Source organism: Caloenas nicobarica, chromosome 21, assembly GCF_036013445.1.
Source record: "Caloenas nicobarica isolate bCalNic1 chromosome 21, bCalNic1.hap1, whole genome shotgun sequence".
In the NCBI taxonomy this organism is placed as follows: domain Eukaryota; kingdom Metazoa; phylum Chordata; class Aves; order Columbiformes; family Columbidae; genus Caloenas; species Caloenas nicobarica.
The window spans coordinates 4,729,913-4,757,787 of record NC_088265.1 but is presented as its reverse complement, the minus strand read 5'-3'; the positions used below and the strand labels follow the sequence as shown (position 1 = coordinate 4,757,787).

The 27,875-nt window shown below is 46.4% G+C and overlaps 1 protein-coding gene across 1 annotated transcript in view; it reads right to left on the bottom strand.

Annotated features, from left to right (window-relative positions):
• The window catches only part of IPO9 (importin 9), a 33,198-nt gene extending 5,614 nt beyond the window's left edge, over window positions 1-27,584 (bottom strand). The window contains exons 1-19 of the mRNA XM_065649352.1: window positions 27,392-27,584; window positions 19,358-19,419; window positions 18,619-18,705; window positions 17,234-17,435; window positions 16,722-16,810; window positions 16,362-16,448; window positions 14,647-14,766; window positions 11,284-11,384; window positions 10,752-10,810; window positions 10,056-10,207; window positions 8,872-8,970; window positions 8,624-8,730; window positions 8,195-8,334; window positions 5,505-5,664; window positions 4,283-4,509; window positions 3,930-4,078; window positions 2,885-3,013; window positions 2,334-2,609; window positions 510-676 (exon numbers count right to left, since the gene is read on the bottom strand). Coding sequence (XP_065505424.1) covers window positions 510-676; window positions 2,334-2,609; window positions 2,885-3,013; window positions 3,930-4,078; window positions 4,283-4,509; window positions 5,505-5,664; window positions 8,195-8,334; window positions 8,624-8,730; window positions 8,872-8,970; window positions 10,056-10,207; window positions 10,752-10,810; window positions 11,284-11,384; window positions 14,647-14,766; window positions 16,362-16,448; window positions 16,722-16,810; window positions 17,234-17,435; window positions 18,619-18,705; window positions 19,358-19,419; window positions 27,392-27,584 — 2,606 coding nt within the window. The remainder of the gene's footprint in view (window positions 1-509; window positions 677-2,333; window positions 2,610-2,884; window positions 3,014-3,929; window positions 4,079-4,282; window positions 4,510-5,504; window positions 5,665-8,194; window positions 8,335-8,623; window positions 8,731-8,871; window positions 8,971-10,055; window positions 10,208-10,751; window positions 10,811-11,283; window positions 11,385-14,646; window positions 14,767-16,361; window positions 16,449-16,721; window positions 16,811-17,233; window positions 17,436-18,618; window positions 18,706-19,357; window positions 19,420-27,391) is intronic.
• Between the last annotated feature and the right edge of the window lie 291 nt (window positions 27,585-27,875).

Genomic DNA, 27,875 nt, shown 5'->3' with positions numbered 1-27,875 from the left:
TTTCATGTTTTGGTATACAGCACTCAGCCTCTGCTGGAACACAAATGTGCTCCTACAGCGAAAGGGAGAGAAAACTGGTTTAGTTGATTTCTTTATTGGCTTTTAAGAGATCATTAAATCGACAAGATTCTCTTAGAAAACCCTCTACAATGCCCTGAAATTCTACAGTAGTCTGTAAAGGCAATTTTATGTCTGGAAACTACTCTCATCCCATTCACAGAAGTGCAATCTCCAAAGCCGTCCTGTGCTTGCAGGAGACACCCCAATCCCCTCCGGTCCAGCACAGGAACACAAGGCAGCAGGAGAAGCACTTAGAGGAAGATCAGAGTTTGCTCCAGTTACCATGGCTCTCCCGAGCCGAACTGACATTAATTCTATCTGACGCTGGCACACGCTGATCCAAGTCTGAACCAGCTCCCCCCTTTCCCTCACACCCAGAGCATTTAATTGCAGTGGGATATCAGTCAGTGAATGTTAACGCACAGATCCTGCTTGTGAAAACATCCTACCTGACTTTGCCCTCGTACTGCCCGTAGAACAAGTGCTGCCGGCTCATCCATTCGGCCATGACAAACTCCAAGGCAGGTTTGCCGGTCGGTCCGGGGAGACTGCACAGGAACTCAAGGAGCGGTTCCAGTTGGGAGTGAACCAAGTGAGCAAACACCATAATCAGGGACTAGAGGAGGAGAAAGGAAATGTTAGCGGTACATAATTTAATAGCTGAAAGTGTTTTTATCAAATATTCAAATAACTGAGTTTTCTGCAAGAGTAGAGGCTGCACTTACCAACCCCAAGAGAAAGTACAAGCCCCTGCACGATGCTCTGCTACAAAGCAGGCAATAAACTATGGCAGCCAACAGCCAAAAACCACAGCAGGAATCAGTTTACTCATGCCCATGCCCCAAACTAACAAATCTTCCTAAAGCGAAGGTTAAAAAGCTATTTAAAAAAAAATATCGGAGATTTCAGTTGACTTTTGACCACCAAAAATATCATATGGCAACACTCCGACACTGCAACCGCCCTGGTTTGCTCAGCGGAGCAGAAGCCGTGCACATGGTTCTATGCACAGAGCTCTAAATCTGCACGTATCTACCAGAAATGTGGCTCATTATCAAGCCAAGGAACAGAAGTTATTGGCCCAGAGCCAGAGCCCATATTCTCTTCCCCTTTCACCCCAGGGATGTCCCATCATCATCTCCACCATGGGATCTCCCTTCTCCCACATCAGCACATCATCATTCAGCAGCACTTTTCCAATTCTGAGTATGCTTTGAACACAAGTTTTAGGGAAAGAACTGCAAGTTTTAGAAAGGGTTTGTTTTGTTTTCCGTTTTTGGTTGTTTTTTTTTTTTTTTTTCCAGGATGCAATTTTACAGTCTAAGTCTTAAAGACCAGTAGTACAATTCATACGCTGCGTATGCCCAAGCGTCAGTCTCCCGGTCCGAGGGCATACCCGGAGGCTTCCTCAGGAAGAGCCGCCTATCTCCAGAGGTCCATCGTTCAAGCTGACACCAGGAAGAGGTTCAGCATGGTGAAAGGCTCGTTTCTCTTTCCCTGGCTACAGGGGCTTCATGGGACTGCTTCAGAGTTAAGCTTTTGGATCTTTTAAATCCAAAACTGGGCAAAGTGAGAGCCATTCTAAACAGTTAAGCGACAGGGTTTCCAAGAGGAAAAAAATAGATATAAAGGCTTCAAGATGAAATCTGTGCTGACATCTGAATGGCTTTCTTGTTTCAGCCTGTGCTGGCTTGAAAAACGCACTTTCAAAAATCAGAGAAACGCACAAGATCAGAGGTTTAGAGCAGAGTGAGCCCTGGCCTAGTGCCACAGTGAGGGCAGCGGTGGGATCTTGCAGAACAGTGTCAGCACAACGCCCTCCGGAAAGGTGCATCAGCAGAAGTAGGTGATGCCCTTGTCTGGTGTCTCATCTGATGCAGGACAACCACACCTCCCATCCATCAAACGTTCACCTTGTCTCAGCTTCCAGGCATTTATCCTTCAAACACAGGACAAGAACACTCAAACATGTGCTGCCTTTGCAACAACATCCAGACTTGGGCAACTTTTATCCCCTCTAAAGGTTCAGTGACTGCAAGCCAAGGTCCTGAGGGACTATTTAAGGTGCAGTAAAGCTCACTCACGGGACCCTGGCTTACCCTGTAATCCGGACAGCTCTGTATGAGCAGAACAGGCATTTTCCTGACGAAGAAGATATGTAGAACCTCCAACTGCAGTAGCCACAAATGATCAGGCACACAATTAAAAAAAAAAAGAGACAATTTCTTCTCCTGACACTTCTACTTACTCTCCTGGGTGCCCAGCCTGCTCACCTGCATCACACTGAGCGTCTCCGCTTGTTGCATTTTGCTCAGGATAGCTCTCAGGATCTGGTCCAGATTCTCTCCCAGCTCACTTCCCGCTTTCGAAATTAAAGTGGAGACCAGCCTGCCCACAAAGGCCGCGGTGAATTCGGAGGTCCTAGGATCCAGAAGCTGGCTCACCACCTGCATCACGTACCACAGCCCATTGTGGCCTTGCTCATCGTGCCATTGTGCAATTTGCTCCAGCGCCACCGAGACATACGCACGCAGACACTCGCCACCGTTCTGAACAAGAAAATGATCATGTTAGAATTTCCCTTTACCAGGTAAGGGAGCAGGGAAACATGGGAAGACATCTGCTTTCATCACCCCAAAAAAGACCCTTAACCGCAATGAAAACAATGGGCAAACTGGTGGCATCTGTAAAAGATCCAAGCTCTTTAACGTGCAGTAAAATCAGTTCCTACATTTAAAAGTCATTTATAAAGACATTGCAGAGTGCTGGTCACCTCTCCTGGACTCGCACAGCCCTGCGATCCTCACCCCTCCCCACTGGTCACCTGCATAGTGGCATTGTCGTCTGTGTTCAAGCTGCACTGAGCCACTGCGGGGAACGCCTGGCAGATCAGGAGCTGGGACAGCGGAGGTTTCGTATTCCTCACAACTGTGGTCAATATATCGATAGAAGTCTGAAATGAAAGCACAAAAAGCATTGTTACAGCGACAGCTGTGGTACATTGTTTCACCATTACCCACCACTGGTGCGAGCATCAAAGGCATAAACCAGAGACACGTGAGCCAGTACCACCATCACATCCTGATTTTACAGTCTAGAGTATTTTTTAAATCGGAGGACACTGGAGTCACGCACTCACAGCGTCACTGCATTGGACACAGACACGTGGTGCGCGCTGTACAAGTTCCCACGGCAGTTCAAACATTAAAAGCAGTGTAACCACTTAAACAGTTTCATGGTGTCCTGATGCATGTTAATCAGCACAGCCAGAGAACTGTTCTAGCTGACTTGCTCCACTTTGTTTCTATTGATTTAAATTTATTTTAATTACCCATGAGCAATTGTTAGAGTCATACCAATCAATAGGCAGATTATAAGTGTATTGATGAAGATGTTTAGGGGTTTAACTCCATAAAATCATTCTATACATTCAACACTTAATCTTTTATAAGCTGACTTTTTATAGAAAGAACAAACCTGTAAAATTTAACTCCAGCAATTTATACATATGTGACATATAAATCAGAAAAAGCCCTAGAAAAAAAGTGCAAGGAATAGTAAAGTACCCTGCTGGAGAAAATTCCACCAAAAAGAGGAGACTTATTGGTGCAAGACAGCTACGTCAAAGCTAAAGGGCTACAGATACACTGCAGAGACCGGAAGAAGGCCAGAGGAGCAGTTTAAAGTTAAATTTTGGAAACATGTGCCCCCGACCTGCAGTTTGCAGGTAGAAAACTCTACCGATGATCAAAGCCATTGCTGCAAAGCAGTTTCAAAGCGACCTTTCTACTCCTTGCAGAGCACCCTCCTATACGTTAAAGAAGAGAGAATCACCTCCCGCTGAGACCGTGTCCCGCTGGACAACTTACTGCACAAAGCCCTGCCGGGATCTTGTCAGCAGGGGCCTGCATGATGCTGACAAGGGTCGGGATGAGCCGCATCTGCATGGGATCCTGGCAGGCTTCTATCTGAGCGAGCTCCTTAAAGATATCCTGGGCAAGAGAAGCAACGACTGGGTCTGGAGAGAGAAAGTGCCATTTACCAAAACGCACCAACAAACGCCTCAGTTTTTGCTATCACTATTCTGAACAGGGAAAGCAGCGAGTTTCCCTTTTAGATTTACTGTTGAATGAACCAATTTAATTATAATTTATTAAGTTTTCAGCATGAAGACTCAGTAGCAAAAACAACTGTATGTTGAGAATGCAACTTGGACGCATACCATTGCTGTACTTGAGGAATATTGCAATGGTGAAGGGGCAGATTTTGTTCTCCACACTTGCTGTAAAGGCTGGATCTACCGTGCAGACAATGCACAGCGTCTCCATGACCAGGTTCAGGACCTCGGAGCTGAACTGAGTCGCCAGGTGGATCAGCCCATCAAGAATGCTGGGAAGGAAAGGCTGCAACACGTGGGTGCTCTCAGAGATCTTCAGCTGGTCACAGTAGCTAGACAAGAAATTTGGGATACAAAAATACATATCAAATATATTAAAGTGATTTATACATTTAATACTATATTATATATAAGGGGTTATTTCACCCCACTCATTCTTTTTGCTCGAGTTGCCTTCTCTAGGGCTTTTTCCCGTCAGTCTCCCAACAGCTCAGCTTTTTTTTCAGCTTGCCTTTCCTCCCCATTCCACCCCCAACGGGTCACAGAAGCAGAGCCGAGCCAAGTGATGTTCAAAGCTTCCACCGCCTCCTAGTAATAATTCTCTTAAGAACTGCCCATTGATGGAGAAAATGAACCTTGAGGAATAAAACAGTCTGAGTGAGAGAATCACTGCTTGCAATGGCTTTAATCACCACGTTCTACAAGTGAGCCAGGGAAGAAAAAAAACATTTCAGGAATAACTAAATTGTAAGTCTCTGCATTTATTCCTTATTATTTCAGTGCAAACAAAAGACAAGGTGGTTTTGGGGGGGTGGGGAAGAGTAGCTCTTTTAGGTGTTTATTGTGTGTGGGTTTTTTCTAAACTAGTGTTCAATTCTCACATTAGAATCAATACAGCAGATCTTCTCTTTCTTCTTGCAACTTATTTACACAAATAGGATGTCAACACCACCCCCCCAAACATTCCTTATTGTTGTGATTTGCTCCAGAAGCCTTTATTATGTCATTCAGCCACTACTGTGACTGAACAGGAGTATCTTGGTTTCTTTTTTATGCTTTCCATCGCTATCCAGCTCTGCTTCTCTTTGGAACTGTATCCATTATAACATTCTACTGCAGCCAAGCTTGAATCTCAATTTCATATTCCTCATTAGAGTTATTCTATCTTGAACCTGCTTGCTTGCACTTTTAAAGCTGACATTATTTCATTCAAAGCAAATACTTCCACAATTATATGGAAATATTATCATTATTTTAATGTATTGGTTTTACCAGTGTAATTTACTCCCGTATCCCTGGAGCTGTGGAAAGTTTTCGGTTCACCTACCCCCAGATGGCTCTGACCGCAGAGATTCGCACAGACGGCGGTTGGGTTTCGTGCAGGCCACTGACGGTCGCTTGCAGGAACTGCTGGATGAGCTCCGGAGACATGGCCACAGTGAAGCGGCTGGCGGCCCACAGAGCACGGCCCAGGAGAAACGGAGACACTGAAACACAACGAGAACCCCCAGAGCTTTCAGAGGCACTTCCATGAGTTTAAAACAACAGCTGCTTCCATTCATGATCCAAAATTCTGCCCTCCCAGCAGGAAAACGGTAAGGTATGGCACAGAAGACGAACGGACAAAGAGTTTTTATTATGGGCAGAATCCAGTTTATTGTCTTAGTTATTTCGAAAAGTAATTTCTTGTTTGTTAAAAAAAATAAACAAAAACTTCTTCCCTCAACTAGTTACACTTGAATTTGTTCATCGACACAGCAATATGTGCTTTAGTGATCATCCGAACAAAAGTAAAGGAAGAGAATTAAAGGCTTTATCAGTAATTCCTGTTCAACTAGCTCAGTATTCTGTCCCCAACAGCAGCCAATAGCTTAGGGGAAAGAATTAGAGACACAGAGCACATATACAGGGATCTGTTACAGATTACTTTTCTGGTTTCCAGCCATCACCTTGTAATTAAAAACATAATTTTCATCAGCACCAGAGGAACAGTCAACACTCATTAGCTACTCACCTGTTTACACTTATCAACGTATGAGGGATCTTTACCACACTTAACCCTCCTGCCTTTTCAGGCTAAAATATCGTATCTATTTAGACCATCCTCAAACAGATGATACTCTATCTTTACTGCCATTATTTATACTCCTGCAAGTATTAATTTTAAGATGAGGATACAAAAAACTTCATGCAAGATATATAGTAAAAGAAAAGCTTTGTTTTCTAAGCAAGTATTATAAAAAGCAAGATTTATTTGCCTTATTACCATTACTGAGCATTAAATGAACATCCCCAGAGAACTATCTACATCCTGAATCCAGGAGCTCCTTCTAGAGCACAATAGCTCATTTACAACCCAATACCACACATGTAAATGTGTGTAAATATATGGAAATAGCTGAGGTGGTTGTTTTTCTTGTACATGCACTGCACACTGTGCACACTATTTCTTCATTCAAAATTAGCTCAAAAAAAAAGAAAAAAACTTCTTGTAACAGGCTAAACAAAAGTTTCTTTGATGAAAGCATCAAGCAATTTGTTTTTATGCACTGATGCAAAATGGTGTGGACCCACCAATAATACTCACATTGGCTTAAACTTCTCAAATTTTAATTATTTGCATGGACTCTCAAGGTCCAGCTTTCAAGAGCTCCTTTGACTTTCCTGCACGCTAATGTAAGGTAACATAGAAAGCAGAAGCCTGCAGAGATCTCAATAATAAGATCTGCTATTATTTGAATGTATTTGCTACAACTCATGTCAGCCCCAGTGTAAAGACAACCGGGCTGCGTTGCTGCAGGAATTCAGAAGCCTGGTGAACACTGCTGGTGTCTTTCCCAGAAACCAACACTGCACAACAGACCAGCTCTTTTCCACCGAGCCCCCCAAGATGGTTCTCCATGTTCCAGTTCGGATGGGGCTGTGCAGAGCTCCAAGGCGCTGCCCCCAGCTTTGGAAAGGCTGCAGCCCAAAGTCAATCGGAGAATCATTTTGGTTGGGAGAGATGCTCAAGATCACAGAGTCCAACCATTAACCCAAATCTGGCACTAACCCATGTCCCTAAGAACCTCGTCTAAACGCCTTTTAAACCCCTCCAGGGATGGTGACTCCACCACTGCCCTGGGCAGCCTGTTCCAATGCCCCACAGCCCTTTGGGGAAGAAATTGTTCCCCAGATCCAACCTCAACCTCCCCTGGCGCAACTTGAGGCCGTTTCCTCTGGTCCTGGCGCTTGTTCCTGGGGAGCAGAGCCCGACCCCCCCTGGCTCCAAGCTCCTTTCAGGCAGGTCAGAGATCAGAAGGTCTCCCCTCAGCTCCTGTTCTCCAGCTGAACCCCCAGCTCCCTCAGCCGCTCCCATCACACTTGTGCTCCAGCCCATTCCCCAGCTCCGTTCCCTTCTCTCAACTCACTCCAGCACCTCAAGGCCTTTCTTGGCATGAGAGGCCCAAAACTGCCCCCAGGATTCGCAGTTTGGCCTCCCCAGTGCCCAGCACAGGACGGTCACTGCCCTGGGCCTGCTGGCCACACCAGTGCTGGTACCGGCCAGGATGCTGGTGGCCTCTTGGCCACCTGGGCACACGCTGGCTCATGTTCAGCCACCGTCACCAACACCCCCAGCTGCTCTTCCCCAAGCCTGCAGCGTTCATGGGGTTGTTGTGACTCAAGTGCAGGACCCGGCACTTGGCCTTGTTGAACCCCAGACGGTTGGCCTCAGCCCATCGATCCAGCCGGTCCAGATCCCTCTGTTTGGCTTTCCAACCCTCCAGATGATCAACACTCCCACCCAACTTGGTGTCATCTGCAAACTGACTGAGGGTTCACTCGATCCTCTCATCCAGATCACTGATAAAGAGATTAAACAGAAGTGGCCCCAGCATTGAGCCCTGGGGACACCACTGTACAACGTGCACAACTGCATTTCACAGCACCCCACCCACCCAGCAACCTGACTCAGACACTTCTGTTTGTAAGAGATTTTCACGGTCTGGCCCTCAGCAGTTCCTCTGGCCAATGTACCTGAGAGGTTGAGGTCTGCAAGAACCACGTTGGTCAGGAAGCCGTGCATATCGAAGTGTATTCTGCCGTTCTTCACGCTGTCCGTAATAATAGACTTCACAGAGCCCAGGGCCAGCATACAAGCTTCATGTATCTTCCACCTGCAAAAGAATTCAGATGCCCTGGGCAGCCTGTTCCAATGCCCAACAGCCCTTTCCAGGAAGAAATGTTTCCTAATATCCAATCTGAACCTTCCCTGGCAGAAATTTCATCATTCGTCTCAAGAACTGCTGTAATTCCTTTTTTCTTCTTCTGATCAGAGTCCTCAAATTTCATCCTCGTCCATCAGTAGCAGCGTCACAAAAAATGTGATTAAATGATGCTGCACCTAGTGCTGCAAAAGTCCCTGTGATTCACACCAGAGCCGTGCCCTGCTGCCCGTCTCCTTACCAGTGCTCAGCACCGTTGTTTTTAGCCTGCTCAGCTTCTTGTAAATGCCTTGTAGCTGCTGCAGCCAATGCAGTCGCGCTCTCATTCTGGAAATCAGCAGCCACAGCCTGCACAGAAGGAAATGATAAGACTTACTTCAATAGACTTCTAAAAGTTGGCATTTGCCTCAAATGCCCTATATGAAGCTAGATTTAAATTATTTGTTATTGTCATTTTGGCTCCATCTCAATGTGGAACACATTTCATACCAGCAACAGATCCTGTGCAGCAATCCTCACTGTATAGGAAAAAGTATCATCATCTTCATCCTCCACAAATTGTTGTGGATTTGCAGTCCAAACTTTTATCTGAAACAGAAAGGAGACAAGGATGGGTGGACAACAAATTCAGAATACCAAGAGTAAAAGGGAGCTCTTCTGTTCCCAGCAGTTCAGTCTTGCAAAACTACTTTCAGCAGTTTTCTCTGCCATAAGAAGTCATCTTACTCAAGTGATTTTTCTCACACTCTATTAGAGAAACCTTTGAAAAGAAGACACCCTCTCTTACTTGAGCTCGTCTTGCTCTTTTGCTCCTCATTTGAGAGTTGAATTTGACAGAACTAATGACTGACCTGGAATCCATGCTACATGGTTTTATTATAGAGGCGAGGAATGGGAGAAGCAGATGAATCTTTAACAGCGTGCCTGGTTTTATGCATGTCAACCTAAACAAGATGACGATGGCTCTCAGGTTTGGGCGGCCAGGCATCACGCAGAATTTCTGTACTAATTATTTCACACCATGAGCACAATATTTCACTATCATAGAAACCTGGCTATTCCTTTCAGCATGATAAGCCTCGTTTTCACAGCATAATACTTCATGAAGGAATGAAGAAATAAAGCTTGAGAGAGTTGGGGTGTTCAGCCTGGAGAGGAGAAGGCCCCAGGGAGGCCTTATTGAGGCCTTTCAATATATAAAGAGGGCTTGTAAGAAAGACAGAGACTTTGTACCAGGGCCTGTTGTGACAGGACAAGGGGTGATGGTTTTAAACTGAAACAGGCGAGATCTAGATTAGCTATATGGAAGAAATTCTTTACTATGAGGGTGGTGAGAGCCTGGCCCAGGTTGGCCAGAGAGGTGGTGGCTGAACCATCCCTGGAGACATCCCAGACCAGGCTGGACGGGGCTCTGAGCAACCTGAGCTGGTGCAGATGTCCCTGCCCATGGCAGGGGGGGCACTGAGGGAGCTGGGAAGGTCCCTTCAACCCAAACTGTTCTGTGATTCTGCAATTTGCTGTCCACATTACATCATTTAGGAACTCCTGGCAGCAAAGTGACAGAAAAGCCTATTCCTTTACAGCAGCTTCCACGCACAAAAACTCTTCCTAGGGCATTAGGCAGTTTAAATCTCTCATCTCATTTGCTTCCTACACAAGACAAACACGCTCACCTGCTCCTCTGTGATCTGCATATAAAGGAGGATGTAATAGATCAGCTCTGGCAAAGCCTTCTTCACCGTGCTCTTAAATTTGTTGTTTTCCAACAAGGCATGAACAAATTCAAATATGCTGAAGACAAGATTTTCAAATCCCAATACTTCACCTGAACAAGGAGGTAAGCGGGGAAAAAAAAAAGAACATGACCAAATATGCAGAAAGGCAGAAGTGAAAAAAAAATTACTGCATATGCTAACATAAGAAATGTATAAACTGGTGTTAAATATAATTACAAACCATTTCTCTGATGAGATAATGTTTATTCTTACTCCCAGCCTAGCCAGGGCAGCAGCAGACCCAGGAGGATGTCATGTCATCACTTTGTGCTCTCTTCCCACCTCATCGCACAGCCCTCATTAAAACTGATCAAGCTCAACCTAAAACCTGTTTGGTTTTCTTTTGTCCCACTGCTTTTACCTCAAAATTGTTGCAGAACTCACTCCTTGAGTCATTAGAAAACCTAAATTATGCAGCTTCATTGATCACAGCCACGTGTAACTTGCAAAGAAGTGACAGACACTGTTCTAACATCACAAATGAACCTTTAAGCACAATCTCCTGCAGCGTTTCAGCCACTGTTTTGACAGTAACATTAGCAGGTAAGTCCACTCCTCTTCCAAAGGGAAGGCAAAAGAGCAACAAGTTCTTACCATCAGAATCCACAGGGTCCTCCACCTCTTCTGTGTAATTTACTTCTGTTCTCACATAAGTGGATGAGGTTAAGTAAATACACGTGTTTCTGCAGTGAAGTAACGACTGCTCAAAAATTCAAATGGCAGATAAACTTCAGCAGCAAGTGTGACCAACCATTAGTGCAGCTGTAGCAAGGGACAGTGTAGGCTCTCCTTGACCTGAGTCCTTATGTTGCGACATCTTCTTAAGACGACAAATTTCACACGAAGAGTACCAGAAACAATGCAGAGATCGGCCTCAACGCTACAGCCAGTATAACACGGGCACTCGCATCACTCATGATATATGACTTTAAAGCTAAAACAAACTTAATCGACCCCACTGACATAACAGAAATATCCAGTACATTTACCCCATGGATGCCAATATTCCGTCTGTCACAGCGGACTGTGCCATGTACCAGGCTCTTCGGCTGTGTTCAGGTCATTCTTGTGTATGAGACAGTTTGTCTTGGCTATTTTAGTTTAAACCTTTCACTACAAAGGATATAAGGCGGCGCTTTCCGTCAGGGTGTTCCAGACAATGGGCAGGATCTGCTGCATTGACGAAACCATGTGCTTCGGGTAGTTTTTCACGAGTGCTGTCACAGCCTGGAACAAAAAAAGAATATCAATCAGAAGCAAAACCAGGGAAAACCATCAGCAAACACTCATGGGCTGCTGTTTCATTAACAATTGAGATAATCCAACGTCTTCCTGCCACCAAGGTCTCCCTTCAATCGCACGAACTCGGACAAACCTCTCTCTTTTGCAGGGAAGGAAAGAGATAACACGAGATGTACAACTCTGGAAATGCAGACAGCTCAATAATTTGGTGGTGGGGTCTAGACTGCAATCAGAAGTACACCACTGCACAGCTCTGCCTGGATGCAATTCCCACCTCGAAACGATCTTGTCCCAGAAAATTAACTCTGATATCAAGTAAAATCAGTCCACAGCCTATTTCCCACACTTCTACATGCGCAAGCAACACGTCCGTTTGCACAAGCAGGGAATAGGAATAGGATGGTGGAGTCACCATTCCTAGAGGGTTGAACAGACGGAGATGAGGTTCTCAGGGACACGGGGCAGTGCCAGGGCTGGGGGAACAGTTGGACTCGATGATCTTGAGGGGCTTTTCCAACCAAAATGATTCTATGGTTCTATAATATACAGGTGTCAAAAGAACGGATTTTAAGCATAAGTGAACAAGCGCTAGAGCAAGGTTGTAAGATATTTTAGACTGTTGGTTAATTGGTGCTCTTGATATAATTACTGCATCGTACATCATATTTATATTCCCTTGCTATGAAATGTGCCTTAACTCTGCTACCTGTCACGTTTCATCACCCTGTTTCTCTCTCTCAAAAAAAAAAAAAATCAATAGCAGCACATTCAACACCAACAACATCGGAACTGGGATTCAAGAATCATTTAGTTGCAGCTCATTCATCCTCAGAGATATCAATTTAATTCATGCTCGACTATCAAACAACAAAACAATGAATTACGCTGCTGGTATTTTGTCCTAGTCCTCATGGTTGAAAAGTTGTGTTGTGGCCAAACCTCCCAGCTCCTACAAGTTTTAAAGGCACCGACTTTCCTGCTGATAATTTGTTCTGAATTTGCAACTACACTTGGAAAGATTTGGTACAAATTAACAAACAGTTGCTCACTATGATGTGACCCAACACACTTTCTTAAACAGGATCACTATCCTAGCGGATCGGGCAGACGTGTACACTTCAGTACTATTTGTTAAAGCTTTTGACACTCTCCTGCATGATGTTCTTATATGGAAAGCAAGATATTTTAGGTCAGGGCTGCCTCTGATTTCCACTGAGAACTCCATGAAACTTGCAGTACAAAGTTCTCAAGAGACAGGGAAGGGGGAAAAAAAAAATCTTCCCATCACTTGCTGCATAGCACTTCATTAAGGAAAAAAAGATAGGATTGAATTCGCATCTGGTTGAAAATGTACTATAAAAAAAAAAAATCTCAATTCCTTCCTCCATTGCATCAGCATTTCAAGGGGTTCCTGTAATGATCTCATCTGTAGAGCTGTCTTAACTAATCCCTCGAGGTCTCTTACTTCTGCATCACAGTAACTATAAAATCCACTCTTCTGGAAGGGAAGGCAATTTATGGGTCTTACACCTGAATCCCTTTTCCCTTAGAAATTTACTATCATCACCTTAGAAACCCTATGTGACCAAATCATTAATAGCCCTGAGTCAACAGCCAGAATACTCATCTCTTCACAAAAAGCCTCCTACAAACCACTTTTCAGCAGATCTCCTGAATTTACTGCTAAAATCCGTCCTGATTTTCTGCTGCCATCAACGCCACCCAACACAGTGTATTTAGACCGAAATCCTCTCTCCTGTTGCACCTTCCGAGCAGTGGCCAAGAGCAGGTGCCCACACACAACTAAGGAACTGAGCAAGAACACGACGACACGTCTTCCAAGACACCACTGCTGGGTATCAGCGCAGACATAAAAGCATAAGTAGCTCCAATTCAAGTAAGCACTGTTACGCAAATAACAAAAACAGTTATTAAAGCTGCAGAATTTATGGATGTGGCAAGAACAGAAGAACTGGTCTATGGTTAGAGTGAAACTACCAATTACAACTGCTTTCCCTGGAGGCTGAAAACTTCTTCTACTCATTAAACATCTAAATGTATGTATCTGGATTCAGACATTCTTGAGCTGCAGCCTGTTCAAATTACGATCACACCCTGCAGAGTACCTCCATGTTAGTTTTCCTCTTTATTACTGTCCCAGGAACCCCAGTGCACAGCCAACGGAAAGGAAAAAATACCGCAAGAGGCATTTTCCCAACCAAACCCGCCAACGTCCTCCCCCAGACTCCCCTTTGGTGCTGCCCAGCAAGAACCAAGCTCCTGCTGGTTCCAGTGCCCGACACCTGCAACCCCTTGCTGGCAAATCACAGGATGGCACAACCAGGCACTGCTGCCTTGGACAGGACTAAGAAAACAAGTTCCACAGCGCAGAACTCAGTAGCTGCTGGTTTGTTTAATATACAGCAGCTTCCTGCACCTGCCAGCATTTATTTTCATGGCTCCGGTGCAAAGCTGGTCATTATGAAAAACTTTTGATGCTTTTCTTTGGTAACTCTTCCTTATTGCTTTCTCCAGGGAACGTGGCTGAACGGGCCTCATCGTTCACCTTCAGAAACCAGCTCACTGTTACCCAAGTCTTGCGTATCCCAGTGTATGTGCAAGTAAACGAAACACCTGGATTGGATTCCGCAGCTGATGGTTTTGAGCTTTTCTCTCCGATGTCGCAGGCAGCACACCCAGAACTCCAGTGCTCTCCCAGCTGGTGGAGCTGGGTGCTGAGCCACACGCACACAGAGCTCTGCAATCCCATTTTCCTTCTCTGGGAAACCGGGAGAATACAAAGACTTTCCATGTTTGCAGAGATAATTTAGTATTAGAGCAGGTAAGTTCTAGAAAAGCACCTGCATGTAATAAGCTTTTAAAACGTCATTGCAGCAGAATTCTACAGCATTTTTAGAAAAGACAGATATTTAACTGCTGAGCATAGTGTGCAGACAAGATGCACGTCTTAGATCAGCGAAAGATGAGGACAGATCATGTTATGGATTGATCCCTATGGATCATTTTATGGCCAGATCCCTATGGATTTCATCATAGGTATTTTCAGTGCAGGCAGAACAATTTATTTCCAGGTTGTATGGTGCTGGGAGCCAACATACTTCACTACTTGTAACATGTGCAGTACTGCGAGAGGTGACATGCACTCAAGTTTCTCTGTTTTCTAGCACACCTGACAGTGTATTGGTGTTGAATTCTTTCTTTGTTTAACCAGTCTTAAGTGACTTACCTTTAACACTTCCATCTTAAACCCGCTGTCTGATGTGGGTCCGTCTGGCATTTGCAAGGCCTGAACAAAGGCCTCGGTGAACTGCTGCACCACAGGGAAAATCAGGACTTTGGCCGCACCCTGGATAGGATCAACACAAGCACAGGTGAAAACCAGAAACAGAACCCCCATGCCTCACAAGTCAAGCATGAGGAGCAACGGAAATTGCACTCTTCTGCTACAAAACCAAAGAGGGACTCATGGCAACTGCAGAACGTTGCAAAGTCACATGAAATACTTGTTTCAGACATGGCTTTGGCTCCCTCCTCGTGCTGGGAACTCAGCTCAGCTGGATCCCACCCTTCCGAACCGCACAGCACCGACTGCTGCAGAACACACGCATCTGAGCTGATCGCTTCAGACTAAACAGGGATCCAGACAATCCAGTGCGGAGAGTCTCAGGAGCAGCGCATCCTCCTTTCCATCTGATGGGATGAATCATGTCCTGTGCCTCCCCTGGCTACAGAACAAACCTGGGGTGACAATTCCATCCAACCCTCCCTTCCCCAAAGCAAAGCAGCTCTCTGTGAGCTGAGGATCACCAGCTGGCCTGAAAATTACCCTGATGATTCTTCCTAGGAAAACGCAGTAAATATTTTTCCAGATGTCCAAGCACTCCATAAGCAGCGCTTGGCAGAGTAAGTAATATCGGACAAAAATAATTTTCTTGAGAATGTTCCTCATAACTCCATAGCTAAGACAAAGCTGTATGCTTAAATAAACTCTGAAACACCGCCTTTGCAATTTATAGAAAAAAAATAAAGAGGCAATCTTTTAAAGTCAAATTTCAATAGAAGAAGTTTTGTTTACAATGTAAAGGACACTTTCAGCCCCCCTCAGAACAAGGAGCTATCACTATCTTTCGGATCTGGTACCAGCTGCAGGATGTTATGTTGCACAAGTCACCTTGTCAGTGCAGCTGAGATACGGTGTAATTATCAGAACTCCGCAAAAGTCTGCACTGAATTGTTCCCTGTGCAAACAGGGAGGAAACAGCAGATAGAGCCACTCAGCACCAACCAGCCACAAGGTTGAGAGTCACCCTTTCCTACCCCCATCCCTAAAAAGTTAAAAAGAATTATTTATTGTCTGGGGAGTGCTGGGAAACCCACTTGACAAAGGCCGTATAAAACGCAGATGTGCTCAGAACCAGACAGGAGACTTGTGTATAAAACTGCTTAATTGCACAGGTTTTTTTTCCTTAAGAGCTTTTCTTCTAAAATTTGGGTTGGTTTAGTTCCCAGCCCCTGTTTAGGAACAAAAGTCTGACACGCACGCTACAGCAACTGCTGACATTCCAGGATTGTAACCAATGCCTCGCGCAAGGCCCAGAGCACACAGTGCACCTGGAGACTGGGAGCAACAACAGGTGTTTCCAAACAAAGGGATGATCCGATACACGACCTCCTCCCCACGACTCCCCCTTCCCTGAGCTGTCACAAGCACGGCTGTTGATATATCACAAACTGAGTTATGGAAACCAAGTCCCAGTATCAAGGCAGGCACGTAAAGGAGGGAGTGAGCTACTTTACGTGCGTTAAATTACACCCTTTCCCCTGGAATTACAGCTGACAGATTATATAATTCTCCCAACATTTCATTTTCATACTAACAATTATTTAGAACCTCACTCAGCTGGAATTCAATGTATGATATAGGGTAAGTTAAATTCTTGCCTTTTCCAGTTCCTCCATGTTACAGATCATGTGGGCACACGTGGTAAATATCTCCACTGCACGTGACCTTGTGCGAATACCGTACACCTAGAAAAAAGTTTAAATCATAGATCAGGAACACAACGTACTTTTATTTCCTTTAATTCTCTTTTAATTGTATTTATTTTTGCTTTAACTTGATTCTGATTTTATCAGTGGCTTCAACATTTCTGTTGAAACATTAGATGCCATCAACTATCACACCATCAAGAAAATTCTTTAAGTGATACTACAGCTTAACCTTTACATCTGGAGTTTCTCTGCTCCAGGAAAAATTCCCACTAATGCCATTCAGTACCAACTTAATAGTGAAGATCATACCTCTGCCATTGTGAAGATTTTGTACATCTCTGGAAGAATGACAGGAGCAACAAGTGGCATCTGCGTGTCTGTTACTTCCCGCGTAAACTCTAGAAAATTGAAAAAGAAGGGAAGTTCTTATAAGAAAACAAATTTCCAGGCAACAGCAACACCACAATCTTTGGGAAACACTCACGACGTATTGGAAACACATTGATTCGTGCTTGACTAGACCAGTGTCAACATGGCAAACCTTGCGGGCAAACAGAAACATATCACACTAAAAACTGCAGCTATTTGGAAAACAGAGGTTTGCAATCGAAGTTCCTTCCGAGCTATAACCTGTGGCACAGAAACTCCTTCCTCAGCCTTCACAAAATCTACTGAGCATTCAGTTCAACAGGAACTGACGGACACCACGCCCAGCAGATGCAGCAAATCCCAATTTCTCCAATTGGAGTGGAAAGCGATAGGATACTAAGGTAAGGAAAAGCCTAAACTGTTCCTACGCCAGAGCTTGGGCACACACATACCTGTCAGCACCCTCATGGCTCCGTGCACGGCGTTCACGTCTCCGCTCACCAGCATCTCCATCAAGAGATTGAAAAGCTCCGGCCAGGCTTCGGGCCAGTCCCAGTGGGCAATCGCTGAAACCGCGTACGCGACGCTCGAGCGCACTTTGCTGATCGATTCTCTCAGCCCGTTGGGCAGGAGCTCCCTAATAGCAACTTTTGCCTGTAGAGAATAATGTGGTTTAGAAAAACAGATTCCCAGTCATAAAACAATTTAATAAAAAAAAAAAAAACCAACCAACCTATGACTGTATCCTGATATTGATTCAACATCGGTTTTACAAAATGGACACTCATGAGACAACAAAACCTTGCACAGTACACCCTGTAATTTTTTAATGCACAGTGTGTTGTAATGTACCCTGTTTCCCCCAAAATAAGCCCTTGCCCAAAAATAAGCCCTAGCATGATTTTTCAGGATTTTTGAGGATGCTCAAAATCAAAAATAAGCCCTAGTTACAGTTAATTAAAAAAAATCAATTTAAACAGTGTTCAGGCAGCTATACATGTAAAAAGTCAGCATCTTTTGGAGCAAAAATTGTGTAATACCCTGTCTTATTTTTTGGGGAAACAGGGCAGGACTTTCTCACACAGAGCACTTGGCCAAGCGCACAACGAACAGCTCACAGCTACAATTCGATCGGATGTAGATATCTCCATGGGAGACATCCAGGGTGAGCGGAGAGAAATCCCAACTCCAGCCCAGGGACTACGTTTGCTTACTTTGGAAGATTTTAGTAAACGGGAACTAGTCACCCAACCCTGAAGGCACAGGAAGAAAAAGGCTGCACTTGTGGGGCATAATTCACAAGGTTATTTCAAGCAGCTGTGTGTGGATGGGATCAATCCTGCCCCAGGTGCAAGAGATGGTCCAGTCAACAAAGTGGCCAAGGGCCGGAATCTCTGGACATTTTAGCTGTTACATACTCCTACTGAACAGATTTTTAATGAAATCCAGCAGAGCTTTAAACTGAAATTTGTCATGGGAAAATAGTCTTGAAGTCCCAAGCTGAAAAACACAAGATTTAGCAAATCTCTGAAAAAGGACTGCCAGAATCAGCATTTGTGAAACTGACAGAGCAGCTTTTTTCTAGTCTTGCTCTTTAAAGCAGCAGAAACATCACGGCTGAACTTTTCCTGCAGAAATTAGCCAAAGCTTCTCAAGCCTAGTGTTGTTTTAAGCAACTGAAAACAGATTTTCCAAATGGAAAACGTCAGCAAACTTTAACTGAAGCCATTAATTCTCATAATACACAAGGGCACTGACACTTTTCAAACCAAAACAAAATGAATATACTATGACTGATAAAATGCCTCGGTGGAGACGACGTGAAACCAAACCTTACCCTTTCTGTGGTCTCTGGAGGTCTAAACTTTTCGGACTGCGAACACCAGTGAGTTTCCACATACTGTTTGAGAATGACTGATGCCAGCTGGATGAGGAGAGAGGCCAAGGATCAGGAACAAAACTTGCGACCACGGCGTCACCCTGACCCGTTCGCCCAGTCTCCATTCCCATCGTGCTGCTTTTAGAAGGGTGACAGGGCTCGCCAAAAACACAAAAATCTTTGTGAAACGGACCCCCCCCAAAAAAAAGTGACTGCAGTAAAAAGATGAACTGATGGCGAATCATGGGGCAATGATGGTCTGTGCGGCACTCATATGAGGCAGCAGCTTTATTTCCCCAAAAGGGCATAAGATATGGGCCACATGGTAACCAAAGAAATACAGAACCTAAATTTCCTTTTCAAGGAGAAAATACCTACAGAAAAAGCTGCTGCAAAGACAAATCAACTTCTGCTTGCTGATGTAGTCGTCCACCTAAGAAGTTGTGCCCACTCCCAGCACAGCGCTGTCTCAGCACCAGTTTATACAGTCCAAAAAGCACTATTTTCAAAAAAGGTAAGTTTATAACACCTGAACAATATTGGAAGAGACAGTGACAGCTCTAGAGAAATGTAACAGACAATGGAGAAGCAGTAATGGAAAGCTACCTCTAATTTTTCACCTAGAAACACAAGAGAATACTTTAATAACCAAGGAAACCACTGTCAAAATTCTTTCTACAGTTCCAGGTAAACTCACCTGACGGATGGCCAGAGCTCCCTGGGGATCTACAGTCAGTTCTGCTAAATGAACACCAAATTCTGCAAGAAGAAAAAAAAAAGTTTGGATCATAACTTTTATTTCCCACACAGCAAAACTCATCAAGATTTTTGGAGAAAGACATCACACCAATTGAATGACTCATATGTGGGAAGAAGGAGACAATTCCAAAGCGCAGCTACTCAAATGAATCACGAGCTTTAATTCTCCGCTGTGCTCCCTGCACAAACTTCATTTATTTCCTCAGCATCTTATATCGCAAAACATGCCCCGAGGCAGCTCAGAACACACCGAGCGCCTTCCCGAGCACCCAGACCAGAAAGTCCTGTGCAACCGTTGGGGCCGTGGGACCTTCTCTAGTGCAAAATTGGACCAGAAAAAGCAAGAGCTTTTCATAGTTGCCAAGCGAGTTCTGTAACAAAGGCAAAATTAAAACGCTTTTACCAATTCTGTTGATGACTGAGCACAGGAAGGAAAAAGCAGGCAGAGCAGCTGTTCTGGTATGGTATATTAATACGCTTTGGTAAATTTGCTTAAAATTATGACTTTATGTTTCGGGTAGCTGATAACTGTACTAAGCCCTTCGTTTAACTTGGCGAGTCTGTTTAAGAAATGCATTTGGGAGAGTTTAGTTCTAGAAATCTCTGCCCTGAGGTCCCGCGAGCACCACCTGACTCCCCCGGACAGGACAAAAATGCTGACAAAAATGTAATGAAAATGCTTCTGAAAAAGAGTTCTGCAATTTTATTAGCAGCACATTTCAGTGTTCACAAGTGTGGTGATCCGAGTTTCTCCTAATATCCCCCTTACTTGTAAGAAGCTTTTCTGGGTTGGAAGATAATTACCTCTCACTGTCCCATGATCACACTGAACATGCCCGGTTCCTCCAACCCTTTCTCACAGATCTGCATTTTAAAAAGTGAAGAAAAAGATCCTCTTATCCCAGCTGCAAAAGCAGGGAGTCTCATTCTGAGACGGACTTAACATAATATTCCTCTTAACAGTAACTGGAATTATTCTTCTAGCTGTCTGCAATATTCCAGACTTTAATACTGCCCTGCTTTTCAGCCATGTTTTTAATGGGTATAAATGATCTAAGAAGCCAGAATAAATGCAACGGCTTCACATAGTTGCAACTCACTGACTCTATTTTACAATCTTTAAATCTGGCTGCATATATGCTTTTGATATTTTCTTCATGTATGGTACTCCACAACTGATTTACAGAATTTAGTTTCAATTATTTCAGGTCATCTCTCCAATTTTCCAACATCTTTTCAATTCTGCTCTCCAAGCAGATTGCGGTGCCGTCGTTAATCAACCAGAGGCGACCAAGAGCTTTGTCTTATAAGCCCCTTGGATTTCACAATGAGCTACCGCTAACAACTCTACACACAGGTTTTCGACCAACTGTGTATCTCAAAATACTACAAAACTGCATGTTCTTAACTGATAAACAACTATTGTGGCAAATTCATATCAGGAACCCTACTGAACTCAGACCATTCATACACCACACTTGCTTGTTTAAGCAATAAGCCAGCTCTCCCATCAAACAAAACTTAGCTGGATTTACCGAGAACAGATCATATAAAACTGTATTTCAGCTGTGTAGCATCTACTTATCTTCTTATGTTATAGACACTGGCAAGCTGTTTAATGAGCAGGTCCAAGAATCCTTGCAGGGATTGAAATGACACTGGTGGCTGTACAGCTCACTGGCTCTTCTTTTCTCAAAGAATTGCTTTATTATCGTTCTTTTCCCAGTTGGGGAAACCTTCTATTTTTATCATGGGCAACTGCAGTTCAAATATGTATCTTCCTAAGTGCTTCCTCCACTCATGTTTTGCGGATCTGAGATATCAGAAGCATCTTCCCAAGATAAAGTCTATAAACCCAAAAGATTAGAAACTTTTAATGAAGAGCCTGGCCTAGGGAACACTTCGCAAACACATTTTGTCCCAGCTCTGCTTCTCCTCTCTCCATTAACCTTCACGTTAGTGAAATCCAATTCTCCTTCACGACCAAGCCCTATCATAACCAGTTTACATAACCTACTACCTGTTCACTCCCAACTTTTTTTGAGAAATTAAGCTGGACCAAACGAAAAAAAATAGTATTAAGCAAGGAGGGAAGAACAAGCAAGCAAGAGTTTCAACTGAATCCTTGCATTTCACATCCCGCCTGGTTGAAGTGGGTCAGAACTGAGTCCAGCTCGGTGCTAAAGGGCAACGTGGCAGGAAGAAACTGTCCTTACTGAGAGGTGACGTCCCATATTCCTCCAGAACAGCTCTCTCGAGTCGGGCAGGAGGCTCCTCTTGGACATCCCAGCCTGTTCCAGAGGCTCAGCCCCAACTGCATTTCCACCCATCCCTTTGGACAACCCCCTGCCAGATCCACCAGGAACCGCTTCTGAGAGCTCTGCTGCACCCTCACAAACACCTGAACCATCTCCACCCGGCTAAACCCTGCAGGGAACAGAGCGGGCACCCGCGCAGGGGAGAGCAAACCGCTGGATCACAGAATCGCAGGATGTCAGGGATCGGAAGGGACCTCGAAAGCTCATCCAGTGCAATCCCAACACGGAGCAGGAACACCCAGATGAGGTTACACAGAAGGTGTCCAGGCGGGTTGGAATGTCTGCAGAGAAGGAGACTCCACGGCCTCCCTGGGCAGCCTGGGCCAGGCTGTGGCACCCTCACCAGGAAGAAGTTTCTTCTCATATTTAAATGGAACCTCCTGTGTTCCAGTTTGTACCCGCTGCCCCTTGTCCTATCACTGGTTGTCACCCAGAAGTGCCTGGCTCCATCCTCCTGACACTCCCCCTTTCCATATTGATCCCCATGAATGAGTCACCCCTCAGTCTCCTCCAGCTCCAGAGCCCCAGCTCCTCAGCCTTTCCTCACACGGGAGATGCTCCACTCCCTTCAGCATCTCCGTGGCTGCGCTGGACTCTCTCCAGCAGTTCCCTGTCCTGCTGGAACTGAGGGGCCAGAACTGGACACAATATTCCAGATGAGGTCTCACCATGGCAGAGCAGAGGGGCAGGAGAACCTCTCTGACCTACTGACCACCCCTTTCTAATCCCCCCCAGGTCCCATTGCCCTTCCTGGCCACAAGGGCCCAGTGCTGGCTCATGGTCACCCTGCTGTCCCCAGGACCCCCAGCTCCCTTTCCCCTACACTGCTCTCTAATAAGTCATTCCCCAACTTATACTGGAACCTGGGATCGGCTTAACCATGTTACACAACCCACCTGGGAGCAGCTTAAGGAAAGCGGTGAGGGCAAAGCAACGCTTCCCAGCACAGCCCTGGGGAACGCTGGCCTTCGGAACCTCCTGAAGCAGCTGCTGTATCCGACCAGCGCCTTTAATGGGTCTTAGTGCTTTTTTTTTTTCCCTTCAGGAATGTCAGAACATTTTGAAACCATTTCTACAGCTCACATCCAGCAGTGACGAGCTCCATTGTTTGCACGCTGGGGAAACAACCTACTTCCTTCTACTTGTTTCAGATTAATTCTCATCTGACCTGAGCTTCATGCAAAGTCGCAAATAATCACTCCTCACTCACCTTCTCTGTCACTTACTATTTTAGAGCCTCCATCTCCAATAACTCTTTCCCAGGCAGAAAAGCCAATGTATTCGCTCCTTCTCAGAACAGCAGCTTTTCCACACCTCTGTGAATGTCTCTGTGCTGCATTTTTCCTGCCCCGCTTTATCCCTCCAGCGAGCAGCAGGCCAGTAATGTATGCAGCACTCGGACTGCAGAAGCAGAAGGAATTTATGTCGCGCTTTGTTCTCCGTTCCCTCCTTAACGGTCCATTTGGCTTTCTGAGCATGGCAGAGCAGTGAATGGGCATTTTCAGGAAACTCGCACCAACAATGAGATTTCTTCCCCCGATGGCGATAGTTAGCACAGCCTGTTATTTTTTAAGGTATCATCTGGGCTGTCTCCTCCTCTCTGAGCACTACTTTGCTGACCAAGAGTGACCTATTTGCACACTGAACTCACCCTCGTGAAATTGTTCTGCAGTTTTTGCCAGCGATTCTCGCTCCAGCCAGGCTGAGCAGCCCAGCACTATCAGCAGCTTTGTCACAGCGCTACCCACTTTTTTCCACATCATTTACGGACATGCTGAGCAGTCCAGCTTCACGTGGGACTCTCGATTACCTCCCCGCAGCGCGAAACATGATCCGTCACTCGTACCTCTTGTCTTCAAGCTTTTAAATCAGTTATTAATTCAAGAGCTGTCCCCAGCACTTTGGTTTCTCCAAAAAGGTTCATTTAGGGAATTTTCTACAAGCTTTTTGGCAGCCCTGGGGCTCCTTCAAAGAGCTCTTCTACCAAGCATAGATCGACGCTGCCACAACCACCTCATGTAGCCAGCTCTCCTCATTCCAACTCTTGACACCATTTTAACCACTGCAGCCAGTGCAAGAGCCACAGCGACTCACCTGTGACAACCTCAGTATTCACCCTCTGCTCCTCACCTCGGAGCCCCCACTAAGAGTTGTCCCGTGTTACCAGTTCACATTTCTCTGGTACCTCAGTGACTTTAAGTGGCAAGTTTTACAGCACAATTCGTAGCACAGTAATTTAACGTTTGAGTCCCTTTAAAACTCTTGGAGATCCATCCTGTAGCACTTGCTGTTTAAGGTAAACTGGCAAGTGAAGCTGCTTCTACTCACACTTCAACTTGACGTGGATTCTCCAGTGTGTCTCCTGTAGATGCCCTTCAACGCAGCGAGTCAACACCAACACAAAGAATTAATCTTTTTTTGCCTACTTTCATTTATTTTTCATTAAAAATGCCAATACTTGTGCACTTTTCTGCTGGTCTCACTTTTACTTTCAGCATCTTCTTTACACTGCTTAATGATACAACATTTCTTTACCTCAATAATATGGTGTCAGCAAACACTATTCCTATAGCTCCTCCTCTTGGTTTCTGCAAGTTTCTCCATCCCAAAGACAGCACAGAAAGGTGAATATAGCACAGAAAGGAGAATATAGTTTGTTCTTCCCATGCCGCTTGACTAGGACAAGAGGAGGAACCACAGAAGCATAAAATAAATCAGCTGAAAGAGACCTCACAAGGTCTCCAGGCCAAGCCCTGCGATCAAAGCAGCATCAGATCAGGTTGCTCAGAGCATTTTCTAGGCAGCTCTTGGAGATACTCGTGGATGGAAACAGCACAGCTTCTCCAGACTCCAAAGCCTGGCTCTCCTCACAGTGAAAAAAACCTCTCCTTATATCAAGCCTGAACATCTTGCTTCAGTTTGTGCCCAATTTCCTTCATCCCTTCCCATCCCCCAGTGTCTTCACAACCACCTCACAGTTACCAGAAGCTGCTGCCAGATCCAACCCCAAAACCCTCTTGTCTCCACACTGGAAAACCCCTCTCCTCCAGCATCTCCTGCTGAGGTAAGTGCTGCAGTTCCCCAAGCGACTTGATGGCCCTTTGCTGAACTCACTCCCGTTTATTGCGGTTTTTCTTTCCTAGGGGAGTGGGAGCAAAACCAGACAAGTATTCTAGACATGGCCTCATGCATGCTGATCGCTGCGCCGGACCCCGCTCGTGCAGGTGGCCCCCAGAGCTCACTGCTGGCCCTCTCCAGCTCAGCAGCCACCAGAATTTCCAGGCCCTTTGCCGCAGAGCTGCACGCCAGCCCGGCAGCGCCCGGCCTGCACCCAGCAGTGGGTTTTTCTGTCCCATGCGCACCACTTGCCATCTGTCCTCGCTGAATGTCAGGAGGCTCCTCTCAGATGCCAACCATCTCCCCTCCAGCCTGGTGTCACCTCAACCTGCGGGACAGGGTATTTATTCTGTCACCTCCTCCAGGTCACGGGTACAGCTCCTGGAACGGACCTGCGCAGTTCTGGGATTGCAACTGCAGAGCAGTATTGGGTGACTGTAGGATATTTGTAAAATAGTAAAAAACCAGAAGTGTAGGTGACTCTGTTCCTCTTGCCCTTAATGTTATCCACCAAATACAATTCTGTTGCATTCCTGGGCTCTCAAAGGGACCTTAGGGGTATCCATAACCCCCCAAAAATATTCTTTTCTGGAAATCTGTTACCCAAGCCATGACACAAACTTGATTTATATTTCTTGTGGTAAGATTCAGACTGTTTGGGGAAAAAAAAGTTGCCACTGGAGAGCACACTGACTGTAGCAGCTTTGCAAGGCAAAGGCTCTGTGGGTCAATGAACCTCACCGCACTTCCAGACTCTGGAATGCCATCAAATCACTCACTAAAACCTCCAAGAGCACAGATTTCCCAGTAATGCATCAAGGAAGACTTAACCTGAGAGCATTACCAGCTCAAGTTAAGGGACTGCACAACAAGAAACATTTTACCAAACAATTTGCCTTCCTTTCATCACCCCAGTCTCATTCCCAAAGTAACATAAAAAAGTTTAAAAAGTGTAAAGTTACCAAAACACTATTCTTGACCCAGTCACGCCCTTAAACCTTCCTTCTCTTTACCATGAACTTCCTTTGATAACATTTCTGAGTTCAAGAGCAGAAAGAATTCAAAACACTTCATAAAACACTTCCAGAATGGCGCAATCAGATAAAGATAAGGCAAAGTTTCCAGGAGTGCCCATGAACAACCAGTCCATCAAGCTGCTAGGCCACAGGTACAACTTATGACCAAGGGCTGCAGTGCCACGTTCTCCAGCTCCCATCGCAGCAGACTGTAAATCTTCCAGTGGCTTCCACAGATTCCAGTTCTTTGGGATGGGTCAGAAAATTTAAGCTGAAGTGAAATAAATTGTTACCATCAATAGATTTTTTAGCGTGTAACTTCCACACAGGAAAAGCGAGTGCATGAGCTAGCTTAGTGACACCATAAAAAGGCCAGATGAGTAATGTAATAATTAGAGACACTATTTGAATTCAGGGTACCTGCTCTTTTAAGCTCTGTCTTTTCAGACATCATTCAGCCCTCCAGCTCCAGTGTCTCGCTTGTCCTCAGCTCTCCACAACAGACAATGGAGCCCTGGCACTGGAGTTTCACGCAAGACAAGGGTGCAGCTACATCCTGACCACACTCAACCCAAACCAAACCACACACAGACAACAACCAGCAAGATGTGGGCACGAGGGCACAACCCCAGAGGTGGGGGGATCACTGGGACTGGCCTGCACACACCGGGCAGCAAGAAGGCTCTGCAGAACCACCCTGTGAGCAACCTGGAGACATCAGCTCAGGCATAAAGCAGCCCCCAAAGCAACAGCCCTGCTGTTCCGCACCCACCTGCCCTCTGCGAGCTACCAGGAGCAAGCTCGGAGTCGCTCAGTCCTCACACAGCATAGAATGAAAGAATGTCCTGAGTTGGGACAGACTCAGAAGGACCATGGAGTCCAACTCCTGTCCCTGCACAGGACACCCCACAGGTCACCCCGTGTGTCTGAGGACGTTGTCCAGTCTCTTCTTGAACACTGTCAGGTTGGGGCCGGGACACCTCCCTGGGGAGCCTGTTCCAGTGTCCAGCACCTCTGGGTGAAGAACCTTTTCCTCATGTCCAGCTGACTCTCCCCTGGCACATCTTCCTGCCATTCCCTGGGGTCCCCTGAGCCAAAGCTGCTGCAGTTGGTAGGAGTCTCTTGTGGGTGAGTGGGCTGAGCTGTGGGAAGAGCAGGGGTCCAACAAGCCCTTGGGCAGAAGGATGGGTTTCAAGGGAGGAATACAAGAAGAGGGGTGTATCTCCGGTGGGCTCAGTCCCACGGCCGCTCCCCTCTCCTCCCACCGCCGAGCGGTGCCCTGAACAGCCCCGGGGCAGCCGCCGCTGAGCTCCCGCGGCCGGGCCGGGGCTGCCCACGGGCACCGGTGGAGAAGAAGCCGCCGCCGGCCGCAGAGCTGCAGCTGGAAGTTCTGGCCGAGGCCACCGCGAGGCCACGAGGGGCCGGTACCGGGAAACTCTCGGGGAAGGCGGCGGCGGCGGCCTCTCCCCACCAGGACCCCCCCCGCTCCGCTCCCCTCAGCGCGGCCCGGCGCTCACTCACCCTCCGTCACCTCCAGCACCTTCACCTGCTCCTCCGCGGCGGCGCGCACCGCCTGCACCGGGCACAAGATCCCGGTCAGCGTCTCCACCAGCGCCTCCTTCAGCCCCTGCGCCACCGGTCCGGGCCCAGCGCCGCCGCCGCCGCCGCCACCGCCCCCGCCGCCTCCTCCTCCCGCCGCCGCCGCGCCCGCCATCGCCCGCCCCGCCCCCCGCCGCGCTCCGCCGCCGCGCGCCAAACGCACGGCACGCACGCGCGGGAGAGCGAGCGACGCCGGGAGCTCCGCCCCGCCCCGCCCCGCCGACAGAGAGGGACGGGCGGGCTCCGCGCGCCGCTCACAGCGCCCCCTGGCGGCGCGGCGGGAGCGCGGGCCGGGAGGGGGAAATGGCGGCGGGGTCACCGGGAGCGGGGCCGAGGGAACGGGCGGGGTCCCGCACAGCGCCCTCCGGTTGGCCCGGAGCAGCAGCCTCTGTGGTTCAGCGTCTCC